The sequence below is a fragment of the Triplophysa rosa genome, linkage group LG14, assembly GCF_024868665.1.
Source record: "Triplophysa rosa linkage group LG14, Trosa_1v2, whole genome shotgun sequence".
Classification (NCBI taxonomy): Eukaryota; Metazoa; Chordata; class Actinopteri; order Cypriniformes; family Nemacheilidae; genus Triplophysa; species Triplophysa rosa.
Genome location: NC_079903.1, coordinates 14,023,668 through 14,037,381, shown reverse-complemented (window position 1 = coordinate 14,037,381; position 13,714 = coordinate 14,023,668). Strand labels below are relative to the sequence as shown.

Below are 13,714 nucleotides of genomic sequence, written 5' to 3'. Positions count from 1 at the left end.
TTCATGACATCAAGACTAGATTACTGTAATGCACTGTTAGGTGGTTGCCCTGCAGGCTTATTACAAAAACTCCAATTGGTCCAAAACGCGGCAGCTCGAGTTCTTACACGTACAAAAAAGTATGAACATATTAGCCCGGTTCTGTCAACCTTGCACTGGTTACCTATAAAGCATCGCGTTAACTTTAAAATCTTGCTTATTACCTATAAAGCCTTACATGGTTTAGCTCCTCAGTACTTGAATGAACTCCTTTTGTATTACAGTCCTTCACGTGCATTACGCTCTCAGGCGTCCTGTCAGTTGGTAATACCTAGAATTTCAAAATCAAGTGCAGGTGGTAGATCCTTTTCCTATCTAGCGCCTAAACTTTGGAATAGTCTTCCCTGCACTGTCCGGGAGGCAGACACACTCTGTCAGTTTAAATCTAGACTAAAGACGCATCTTTTTAATCTTGCATACACTACTCTTCCATAATATAAATCTTCAGAGGGTTTAGGCTGCATTAGTTAGATCAACCGGAACCAAAAACACAACTGATGTACTTGTTGCATCAAAGAGTACAGAACAGTACTCTACTCTCAGCCAGTCTTGTCTCATTGTTCCAAGGTTACCACAGCGAGCAGGATGCAGTTCATGGCCTGACCTGATGGTAGAGCGGAGAATGGGAAGTGGGGACCTGACAAGAGCTGAGATGATAGAGCTGGATAAAGAAGGACGCGGTCTCTTGACATGTCTTCACCACAAAACTTCAAATGCTATTAGATTATTAATGATAATCTTAAACTATAATTTATTTTATTATTAAGTTTATTTATTTTATTTAGCCTTGTTGTGCAAGTTCTCTGGAGCTTGTGCAGAGGCAGCAGCTTTTGCCAGAGGGGAACTGGAATCCCCTGGTTGGGCCTGGGTTCTCCTGAGGTTTTTTTTCTCGATTAGAGTTTTGGGTTCCTCGCCACCGTTTGCATACTGTTTTTGCACTATCTGCCTGACCGGGGGGGCTGCTTTAGAATCTTAAAGTTTTACTTAATTAATATTGCATATAGGAATTTATTATCTGTTATATTTGACCTGTGCTTCTCTCTCCTTTATCCTAAATGTGTGCTCTCACTGAGCGTGTGTGTGTGTGCGTACTTGTCTGTGTACGTACGTGTGTGTGTGTGTGTGTGTGTGTGTGTCTCTGTGTCTGTGTGTGTTGGTGTGTGTGCGTGTTGTGTGTGTGGAGTGTTTTGTGTGTGGGTGTGTCTGTCTTCTGTGTTTTCAACCTTTTCTTGTTTTTGCAGGTACAACTTTGATTGTTTTGCTTGTAGTCAATGTGTCTCATGTACAGCTGCTTTGTAACAATGAAAATTGTAAAAGCGCTATATAAATAAAGTTGAGTTGAGTTGAGTTGAGTTCATTTACCCCACAAAAGGACCCGATTTTAAATCTTGAATAAATATCTGTTTCTACTTTGCGCAAATTTCTTCCTATTTTCATTTGAATAATGTTTATCCTTATGGAACTTTTTCACAAGCCTGTGATGACGCGAGATTGCATCGTAAATCCTCCGAAGTTTTATATATTTTCATTTTTTTTATGTATTTACATTTATAACACTATACTTTGTATTATATTACCTTTGCATCAAATTACAAAAAATAGTTAACGCTAATGCTGTTTCTTTTACAGCGTCTATGGAAGTCACAGTATATTTGACATCATTCTCTCTTATGACTGCCGTTATCAGACTATCTCTATTTTTTTCATTTGGTTGAAAATAGTGAGAACACTATCGTTATAGTTTTTCTTTTGCTATTTGAGCAAATGAGAATGCAAAAAATATATTTGTGGTAGTCTCCCATTCACCGCTATAGAAGTTTACCCAACTATGACAACTTCTGCTGCTGAGAAACCCGGAAACGTGAAAAAGGTCCATTTTGGTAATATTACACGATAAAGGACCACTAACTGATTTTCACTGTATGTAAAACATAAAGGGATACTTCTGTCATCATTTACTCACCCTCTTGTCATTTCAAACTTGCATGGCTTTCTTTCTTCTACAGAACACAAAAGAAGATATTTTTTAAAATGTTGGTAACTGAACAACGGCGGTACCCATTCACTTGCATGAGTTTTGTGTCTATACAATAGAAGTGGGTGGGTACCATCGTTGTTCGGGTGCCAACATACTTCAAAATATCTTCTTATGTGTTCTGCAGAAGAAAGTAAGTCAAAAATGTTTAAAAGAGGGTGGGTAAATTATGAGAGAATTTTCACTTTTGAAAGAACTATCCCTTTAAAACTTAAAGCTTAAAAAAGAACCATTAACACTTTATAATGAGGTTGTATTTGTAAGCAATTAGTTAAAGTATTAGCTAACATGAACTATCAGTAAATAATACTCTACAGCATTTATTAATCTTACTCCAAGCTAATTTCAGCATTTACTAATACATTGTTTTTAATCAAACATTGTTAGATTAGTTAATGCACCAAGGATTAATAAATGCTGACCAACTATATTGCTATATTGTTGGTTCATGTTAGTTACTGAATTTACATGCTTGCTGTAAAGTGTTACCAAAGAACCTTAAAACATATAGAAAGACAATCACAGGTGACTCAATGACACAATGCATCAATGACATGCATCCAATGCTACTGAAACGATGTGTTTCATAACAAAAAAAAGGTTAATTCGATCAAATAAAATCAAACTCAATCCAAATATTGATTCAGTTGTTTGTTCAGTTTCTGGATCCTTAAACCACAGAAAAACCCAGACCCCTGCAGCTGCTACATTTCCTCAAATGACTCATCTCCATCACACAAAGAGACTTCAGTAGGATGTTCCTCTCAGGGGAGATGGAGACTAAAGTTCAGCATGTGGGTATTAAAGGAAGATTGAGGCCTGAACTCCCTCCACTGATCTCAGACTGAGGGTTTAACCATTTGGCCTGCACAGGTGACAAATCTTCTGTCCATGCACAGCCCGTAACACGCAAGGTCAGCCACATCACCTGTAATACCTGACTCCCAGAGGACTGCAGCAGGTGAAAGCCACGGCCACACAAGATGAAAATACCACGATACACATCTTCTAAAGAGCCTCTTCTAGCCATTTAATGCTGGTTTAAATGCCGTTTAACTTTCCTGAAGATCCATTGGGGGATCTAGAGATTAAAGCCTTTATCCCCAAAATCTTTAAAACGACCAGATCACAATACAGCCACGGATCCTAGATCAGAGTCTCTAAAAACGTCTCTAAAACGTTCCCATCAGATATATTTGACCACGTAACTGCAATAAATGCAAAGTGGGCCCTCGCATTGTCGAAATTCAACATTATTTTGTCTATCAGCAGAATGATGAGGCGGCTTTAATTAAGTTAAGAGTTGCCTGGGAGACAGTTTAACAGCTGCACATTAAAAGAATACCGTAAACAAACAAAAGCGTGGACAGATAATCCATAAGCAATTAATTAGAGGAGGAACCATGTGGCTTCCGCACATATCAGTCACATTGAATAATCGCTGGATAAAAGAGATATTTATACACTGTTTCAGGTTAACCAGTCTGTGCAGAGAGAGACATTCCTCCCATCTCTGCAGGTTTAAAGGCCTCAAGATACAGTATATTAGCCAAGCCTATTGTATATTTGATGAAAGAAGCCTGCAGGTAATTATGGTTGAAGGTGATTCTTATGAGGACACACATCATGGCTGTGTGTCAGCTGACTTGCTGTCTATATAGGCAACCACTTTTTTCACATCTTTAATCATTTCAATAAACTCATCATCGCAAAGAGTCAAAATTGATATAAAAAGTGTCTTCGGGACAGGACCTGTTTAATATACATTGTGAATAATAAGAAAACTCTGTGTGATGTCTTTTGCTGAAACACTTCTTTAAGGATTAAAAAACAGCAAGAGGATTACCACAGCAATTTAGTTCATTTCCAGAGACTCAGTTGTTTGGGTCAATAACAGCAGCAGCGTGACATTCATTTACCTGGATTTCCACCCCATAGCCCATGTAGACGGTCACGGTGTACGTGCAGTCCACATTTGTATTGTACCCGCTCCTGGCGTGCTGTGGTGTCTCTATGTAACCCCCCGGTGCTGTGAAATTGGTGCTGCATGGAGCTGCATCAGAAAAAGGTAGAGAGAGAGAAAGAGCGAGAGAGAGAGTGAGAGAGAATAGTATCAGCAGAAGCCAGCCTTTTCTTTCCATCTCCCTTCATTGCATTCTGTCCCATCTTTAATTGTTTTTCAAGGTTTTCTCATTTTCTTTCTGAATCAACAGGGTCAGTTCTACTGGCCTGATGTGCAGGGCGCAGGAGGACAATTCTGGTGAAATGGCAGGTGAAAGAGTATTTTTTTCTGGTAGCCTTGAGGTCTTTCTGCTCTGCCGGCTCCTTTATCTCTCTCCAGAGTTAAGCGCTGCTGGTCATGAGATATGCTTTCTGTAGACCATGTGTACTCACTCCATATAGAATCATACGCTTGGCTCGGTTATTATGGAAAACCGAATCATTTAGTTCTACAGCAATACTTACAGACTTAGCCATCACCATCACCATCTAACACAAACATATGCAGAGCAGGAAAACATGTGGACAGCAATCACGAAAAACATCCAGTTTTGTTATTAGACAAACATTACCTTCAAGGTTTGTTGAAATTTGTACATAGAAAATGTATCATCTTTCACCTGTAGTATTTTTTTTAAAACAGAGAGAACTTGCAGGTCATGAGTAATGTGTTCTCATGAATTATGGAATGTATTAAGAATGTGTAAATAGTGAAGTAATATGACTAATATTTAATATTATAATGAACATATAATTTTTCAAGGGACTTTCTGTTCGAGTTAGCTGTTGTTAAGCTGTTAAAACCAAACACTATAAAATGTATAGTACCGCTACTGAACTTTGTGGAACTAAAGTTTGGGTGAGTGTTTTTGGTCAAAACATGGTGACTTATGGAGTTCGTTAAGAAATATAGCTGCAAAGCAGTGATGACGAGCCCAAGCCATCAGCGCAACCACAACCCTGGTGGCATCAGGAAAACGGTGCACAGCGGACACCTGCATTTACAGTAACCTTCTTGCAGTCTGGTTTTAAGCGATACAGTAATGAAAGGGTTACTCTATATGTGCATTAGTTACTGTACCACAAACTAACATGAACAACTTTATTAACTAACATTAACAAAGATGAATAAATACTGTAAAAGTATATTGTTCATTGTTAGTTCATGTTAGTTAATGTATTAACTAATGTTAAAATGCAAACATTGTAAAGTGTTACCTAAGCGTTTAATGCTCTATAAGCATTTTAGATGGTTTTAATGATCTATAAGCATTTGTGAAATAATTACATAAATCTATATTACCAGTATAGTACATGTTAACTTATTCTATGTACTTGTTTGTTTGTCAACTTAAATATTGCAAACAGTCACAGCAGATAGATACTACTTTATTACTACTTTCCTATTAGTACTGTTTTCAATTTGAGTTAAACTTTACTTTAATCAAAATTAAAACACTTGAGCAAATGAGCAAGAAGACACTGGTCTCATTACTGGCATTAGCACAGCAACATTGCAAAAAATGACATTCTTCCTAAGCATTTATGTCTTGTTTTCTAGTAAAACTATTCAAAACTTCTTAAATTACGATACATTTACATGACAAGAAAAGTGACCTGAGATATTTAGTCTTGTTTTATGAAAGAAAATATAAGAACTAGGTAAGTTTATGTTTATAACAAAATTGTAAATTAAATCTACAGTAATTTACGGGCAATCCTGCTGCAAAATTACAGCAAAGTTTTACAGTGTAGGATTAAAAGTTTTCTTATCCTTACTCCATCTGGTGGATAACCTTGAATAATAATAACAAGAAGAAGAATCCTTAAGAGAACAAGAGGGCCCTGTGCCATTTGTGGCTTGGGCCCTAATTAATAAATGTTTTAGCTCTATTTACAATTAACGTTTTGCTTTTCATTAACTTTTTTAAATTGTAAACTGTTTTGTTTGCACGGTAACTGTTGGAATGATTAGTGTTTCATTTGGTGAACTTGGGTCCTGTTTAATTAAAGTCATTTCTTACCACATGAACACAATGCAACAAAAGTGGATTTTGGGAAAAGGTCTTTACCATCAATATCCTCGCAGCTTAAAGGGATAGTACTGCTAAAAATGAAAATTCTGTCATCATTTATTGACCCTGTTGTCATTTCAAATCTGTATGACTTTCGTTCTTCTGCAGAACACAAAAGAAGATATTTTAAAGAATGTTGGTATCCGAACAACGGCGGTACCCAATTTTGTGTCTGTACAATAGAAGTGAATGCGTACCATCGTTGTTTGGTTACCAACATTTTTCAAAATATCTTCTTTTGTGTTCTGCAGAAGAACGAAAGTCATTCAGGTTTGAAATTACAAGAGGGTGAGTAAATGATGACAGAATGTTCTTTTTTGGGTGAACATACCTTTAATTCAACTTTAAAGAGACTGTACAACAACACTGTAAAAAAATCTGTAAAAAGTCAGTTTTTACATATTGATTTTTTTTACAACTGCATTGTGTTGTTTTAGCATTAATGGAAACGTTCGTCAAGTTAATGTGTAATGTCCTGGCAGAAAAATACCATTTTACTCTAGTAGTTTTATACAGTGTGCTGTAGTTACTAAAACATTTAAATTCACCTTGATGTTTTAACAGTGCTCAATGATGCACCAAAAAGTTGTGCAAAATATACAAGGGTTGGACAAAATAATGTGAACACCATTTGTTATAGGGATTAATATTAATTGTGTGGGCTACTGTGAAAACAAGTTGTGGTTATTTTGCTACTTTTCATTAGAGGCCATTTAGCAGGAGGTTCCCTGCTCCAACCTCTTTAAAGTAACTGTCAGATGTTCTAATGGTCGAATGGTTCAACATTTTACTGGAGACTATTTAAAAGTTGTATAAATCTATTGCAAGATGGATTAAAGCTGCATCAAAGGAAAGCATTGGCCCAATACCTTATTTATGAATCAAAATGTTCCCGTGTTCTCATAATTTTGTCCAACCTCTATATGTAATTATAAGTTTAACTAATGCCAATCATTTAAACATTACCTGGCATTTGCATGTTCGTTATAACCGTTGTTGTGATGATGGTGGAGGTGGTGGTCTCATCATCCAAATCCACAGACAAAGAAGATGCAGTCCCAGTGACATCACTTCCTATAGCATCGTGTTCCCCCTTAATCTGTGTCAACTTTTCTTTGCTTGTTTTCACATGGAAACTTGCATCTCTGGCCCTGACATTGGAGGACACAGTGACACCTGCATCTAAATGTTTGTCACTGGAAGAAGAGGGGGCTGCAGATGTGCGCGCATATGTGGTGGTCAGTGATCCTATTGTCATGGTCACGTGAGGATCCTCTGAGACTCTTCTTTGTGTTTCTGCCAAGGGTTCATGCCGGACGTTAGACATGTATGGCTGTGTGACGGCAGCAGAGGATGGAGCCGACGTAGTGGGTCTGGAAGCCGCTACATCAGAGAATGGCGGAGCATCCTCATGTGGGACCGATTGGGTGGAGGCATCTCGTAGATGATGGGATCTAGAGGACGGCATTGTGGGATGGTGAGACGCCCCGCCACTGTCGTGAAAGTACTCCTCATGGTTTTGAGGCCGTGGGTCGTAAGGCAGGAAGGGCTTGAAAGGAGGGTGGTGGTCGAGGCTACTGAAGGGCGGAGCTGTGGTGAACAGGGGCAGTTCTCTCTTAGGGTCCTGTGTAGTGTGATATGACCCGTCTTCTCCTTCCGGCTGACCTCCTCTTTGGGTGACTGCTAATCTCCCATTCATAAAAGAACCTGGAGACGTGTAATAAGAGATGCAGATGGTGAGAAAAAAAACAACTAATTGTCAAAGTCTTTCAAGGGTCACAACAATCAGCATCATGGGCAATTCCAGCGTTATGGATGTGACATTTTCAGTCAAAAATTGGAATCTATTTATTACTAATATATTGAACCATGGGTTTACATTACATTTTACTACAACATACTTTGGTGAATTTATGTGAAATAAAATGTGCAAACCAAGTGATGATTTCCAAACAAATGGAGAAGGAAGGAATGGCTCTTCACAAAACATAAAATAGTTACTATATTTTAATTGTCAAATGCTCAATTATTAGGAAAATGGACCGTTATGGATGTGACAATTCACTCATCTGACTATGGAAAACTATGCTTTAAAAACACATAAAAATGCTTTAAAAAATGTCAGACTTTACATGGATACTTAAACAACCAAATATTGACATCTGACCTAAATAGTGAAAACCTTTGGTAAAAACTTGTTTATTTTCATCTTAAGGGTGACATTTGCATTGAATGTCCAACTCTACATTTAAAACAAGCACAACCTTTTTTAACCTTTAGAGTCAGGTTAAAACTATATCAACTCTCATATTCAAACAGCGTTAGACCTTTGAAAATATTGTAAAGCCAGTCATACTCCCTTGTGTAAATACCAGACTCTTTCTAAACCACCTGTCCTTTTCTATTGCGCACAAGAAGAACGGCTTTGAAAATATAAAGCCATCGATGCTTTCTGCTTTACGGAACTGCAAAGCATTCAAACCGAGGGGTCAGAACCTTTAGCATATTAACAAAATGGAAAAGTATCCACTAAATGGATTATTACTGGATACTCTTTCAAAGCCCGAAGAGGGAAAAAGATAAACTCCTTCTCTGTAATTGTTCATTTGAATATTCTCTCTCCTCCCTTTGCCAATTAACGGGTCCAAACCTTCATGTTGTAATGAGTGGATTTGAGAAGTGTAGCGAGGAGAATGGATCTCCCCCACATGCACCTGGTGAGATGTAATCAGCCGGCCTTCAGGAGGCTGCTGCGTGCCGGGGAAAGTTTTCATTTCACAGTGCTTTATTTCCACCCTAATAGCTCTCTATGTGTTCCTCGAATTACTAATAACAATCTGCTTCCAACAATGAAGCCTGATGTATCGAGTGCACAGTCCCACGAGCAAATGTTTTAGCAGCCTATGTTTCACAATGTTCCCTAGACCAGGGGTTTTCAAACTGGGGTCCGGGGACCCCCAGGGGGCCTCCAGAGGTTGCAAGGGGTCCCCCAGAAAAATGATAAAAGTTTTTATCTGCTTTTTTTTGCTATTGATAGTTTCTAGAATTGTTCATATTTGAATCTTTCTAGTGAGTTTTTCTCACTACAGTTTCTTTTTTGGGACTCAAAGTGAAATTGTTGCCGACTATTTAGGTTTAGAAACAATGCGTTGTCTATATAATATCCTATTTACTATTTATCTAACAAATTTTAAATGTTTCTTTACACAGAAAAAATATAGATTGATATACAGTATATTTTAGAAAAGGGGGTCCCTCACAAAAGGTTAATCATATTTGGCATCATAAAGTTTGAAAACCCCTGCCCTAGAGCCCTTATAAGAATAAAGAGTCCCAACCCACATAAAAAGAAAAGATGGAGGGTCACATTATATTTAGGTCAATATGTAAAATAATAACAGTTTTTTATTTATCCAACATTTCCATGAGTGCTTATAGGTGTGTGTCCTGTAATTAGAAAAGTTCCATTTTAAATGGCAAGAATAATGTTTCAAGCAAAAACATTAAAATCTCAATTTCAAGGTTGTTAAACTAGACAGGCTGAATGTAAGGAAACATTTTTGAACAGCACAGAAAAAACAGATGCCATTGAAAGGGTTTTTCTTTGGATTACTTTCTTTTAAAAAAATGCTTCAAGAGTGAGAAACACTATGATTCTCCCTTTATTCATATCTATGCATGTCACACTCAATGTCATGGGAATTTCGTGTCAGAACAACAAGTTCCAAAATGCTTCCGAGTGGAAAGTCCCATATACCCCCTGCACTTCATATATAACCCTGAGTTCAGGTTCTTCTAAAAGACCAAACACACTCGGCGAACCGAGGCTGTGAGTAAAAGCATCTATGGGCTCTGTTTGATTTGCACCATTAGTGCTGCTGTAGTATAAACAGAATCTCTCCGACCGACTTTGCTGTCTGTTCAAAGGTCCCTCAGTGCTGTGCTCTTCAATGGCTGGATTTGACTTTTAAATGACCATGAGTCTGCCTTAGAAGCTTTTACACACGCCAGCGGGGGAGCGCGGGCTTTGTTTTACCCTCTACTGCATTTTCTCTTAACTTGCAAATAGGTACGTTCACTGAACTCCTATTTAAATAGCGTCTTTTATGGGCGAAGCTAAAACTAACCGCAGATAACGACTAGAAAGTGAAGTGGGGCGACACTCCACTTTTAGCCTGAAGAACGCACTCTCACATAACATCTTTAAAGTAGCACTTCATTTAGGAGTCATCCTTTCGCAGATACTTTGACCAAGAAACTTATTTGGCATATGAAGACAATCTTCTTAAAGCAGTCTGGTGTTATACTGTTGCCTCCAGGTTCTCTTTAGGAAAACTAACCATGGTTTTATTAGAGTAAAAGTGAAGGACATGCATTTGTGTTACCACAGTTTAATTACAAATATCATGATTAAACTAACTACTACAGACCATTTAGCAAAATGTAAAAAACACTGATTCACTAGCACTTTCTTGTTTAAGTTTTTTACCAATAACAAATGTTAGAACAAAATACAAACAACAGATAATTTAGAAGAGCTACAAAACAAAATTGAAGGCTTAATTATATATGTAAAATAAAAAAAACTGTAACAAGTGCTCCTGCGCTTTAAAAAAATCACGTGAATATAACAGTAATATTCTGGCAGCTAGGGGCGCCAGAACCTGTAAATCTGCAGTTTTTTTCCTGTAATTTATTTAACCACATTTAAAAAAATATATGAAAATTCTGTAAATAAAACAGAAAAATGCAGTGAAATTAAAGTTTCGTTTGTTTACAGTACTGTATGTCTTGCAAAATGGTGAAAATAGTGAGGTAAATTTCTAGTTTCTACAGTTTTGCTGCAAATAAAACAAACAAAAAGTATGACTACTATAAACTATATTTGAAATGTATAGTAGTTACAAAATGTAACATTTTTACAAATTGTTTTTATTGCAAACAGGTTCTCACTATAACTTGACATACTGTGTATTGTTTGCCTTTGAAATGTATTGTTTGCTGCCCCTTCTACCCCAAAACTTTCATTGAACCAAAATAGAGTATATGACAATGAAGATCTTAATTCTAAACCATTGTTAATTTTCAAGGACCTCCTCAGAAGACCATACGTAAAAACTCAACATAATAAAGTTAGATTTAAACAAGATACTGGAATTACTACATGTTATTGTATACATACTTAGCTGGGTAGCATACTGCTCTGGGTGTGTGTTCACGGTGTGTGTGTGTGCACTTGAATGGGTTAAATGCAGAGCACAAATTCCGAGTATGGAACACCATACTTGGCCTCACATCACATCACTCACTTATCACTCACTCACATACTTAGCTAAAAGAATGATCAAATTCCCCAAACACTCAATAAACAAAGACCTGAAGAGGTGGAAGATGACAGAACTTTGTAAGAAATGAGAATGCAAATTCCTCCGTGGGTACTGTGGATGCAGATTCAGTGTAGGCCTGCCGCTGACTCTCGGTTCTCTATTCCGATTACCAGTTTAACCTTTATCCACTACACCACACTACCCCATAATGCAATATTCATGTGGTCCCATTTTACTATAACAACATGTGACAGATGATAGTTTGGTGATTCTGAGCTCAAACGCACACGTCTCAGGCAGCTGAGGGGTTACGGAGGTCCGCATGTTTATTGCAGGTCTACAGGACAGACGAAAGATCATCTGTCAGATTATTGCAGGTCTACAGGGCAGAAAAAATAGGGCACTGCAGAAATATCAATGTTCTGCATACATACAAGATCAAATAGAATCCGTTCCATTTCAGCCACTGGAGAACATGGCAGCAATGTAAAACCCTTCAAGACACCAAAGGAAATTGCTTCATCTCATGTCTGAGAGCTTGCGTGTCAGCAACATGATTGGAGGAGGGAGTGTATCCCTTTGACAGCAAAGGTTGACGGGCAGCAGACTGACACTTTTCTATGTCATCTTTCCACTCAGCAAATCCTAAACTCAATTTTTCCCTGGCACCGTTTGCATTGATGAAGGCTTTTCTGTCACCTTGGAATGAAGTTTCTTTGTCCCAGTGCCAAATGAGATTTGATAACTGCAAAGCTAGTTAGAGGCTGACAGTAGGGTTGTGCTCCATTCAGAAGTCATATTCAAATCGATTTGAGGTACAAAAGTAAACGCAACATTTAAATTAAAAAGAAATAAATTTGTTTTTATAAAATATTTTAATGTGTATTGTCTTACACATGTTTTAGGGTGTTTATAAGAATTAAAGGTACAATGTATGAAATTTAGCGGCATCTAGTGGTAAAGTTGCGAATTGCAACCAACAGCTCACTCCACCCCTCCCTTCTCCCTTTCGTAGCATACGGCAGCTGATACAGGATGTCGTCACGTTTTCGCTTCTTTGCCGAAGGAGATGCGTATCTACGAAACGCACTATGCAGAGCAGTTTGTCCGTTTAGGGCTTCTGTATCCAACATGGTGAATTCCATGTAAGGGGACCCACGGTGTATGTAGATAGAAAGGTAATAAAAACATAACGCTTCATTATGTAAGGTCTTTATACATCTCTGAAGACATAGTTATGTATAATATATTGCATTTCTGTCAATAGATCCTCCAAAAATTAAAACATTGGACCTTTAATATATAAGATTAACAAAAAAAGTGTATCGTGCTATTCATTTTGTCACAAAACATGGATGAATTAAATTCCTCTTTTGTGTAAATTCCTCCGATTTGCTTTTCAGTAAATTCCTCTTCCTGTCATTCCAATTAGATTTCCAAGAACACATCCTGCGGGGAGTGGCCAGTTCAATTCACTTCAACTCAAAGGGAGCCAATCCACATAATCTGAATTCTGCTCTATCCTAACAGATGGAAAGGGGGAGATAGCGAAAGTGAGAGAGAGGGAGGGAAAACCACAAGCCAGAAAATAATATAGAAAACTGTATAAAAAAACACAGCTCTCTTCTTCCCATTGTGTCCAGCATCAATAATGCACCAGGGAAACAAACACAGCACCTCCCTCACAGCTATACGTCTGCTTCAGCTCTCTGTATCTCAACAAGGGAGCCGCTCTGTAAAAAAACATCAAAACCTCTGGGAAGAAGCTCACTGCCAGCTCAAAGTTACAGTGTGAAGAAGAAAAGAAGAGTGAGAGGCAAAACAAATCAAACTTTGCACTTCAGCCGAAAAAAATGGTGACATCACTCATTTAAGATGCTTCATTAGTTCACTAGAAATGACGGTAGCGAGCAATCGCATACTTTAGTGTTGAAGGAGTTTTAATGACATGAGACAGATGACAGAAGTGTGGCAATGAACTTCCTCTCTTTCATCACGACTCTATTCATCCAGCTCTCAGTCGAGCTCTTTCTTTTCTTTCTATTTAGACTCGCTCCTCCTTCTTTTACACCTCTCTCCCTCTATCCTGATCCACCTCCTCCTTTCAGCCAATGTCAGGAGTCAAAACTCGGAGAGACACAGAAGCCGTCTGTGAGCGACGGAGAACCGCCTCAAGAGCCGCTTTGATGTTTATCATTGAGCTTTTCAAAGACTGTAACTGAAAATGGGGCTTATCT

General features: G+C 37.9%; 1 protein-coding gene across 5 annotated transcripts in view; it reads right to left on the bottom strand.

Annotated features, from left to right (window-relative positions):
- Nucleotides 1–13,714, bottom strand: part of sez6b (seizure related 6 homolog b) — a 160,787-nt gene that overhangs the window by 75,177 nt on the left and 71,896 nt on the right. For all 5 annotated transcript variants that reach the window (XR_008964231.1, XM_057350276.1, XM_057350277.1 and 2 more), the window contains exons 2-3: nt 7,117–7,857; nt 3,994–4,127 (exon numbers count right to left, since the gene is read on the bottom strand). Coding sequence is in view for 4 of the 5 variants with exons in the window: in XM_057350276.1 (XP_057206259.1) it covers nt 3,994–4,127; nt 7,117–7,857 (875 nt within the window). In the remaining variant the exon portion in view is untranslated. The remainder of the gene's footprint in view (nt 1–3,993; nt 4,128–7,116; nt 7,858–13,714) is intronic.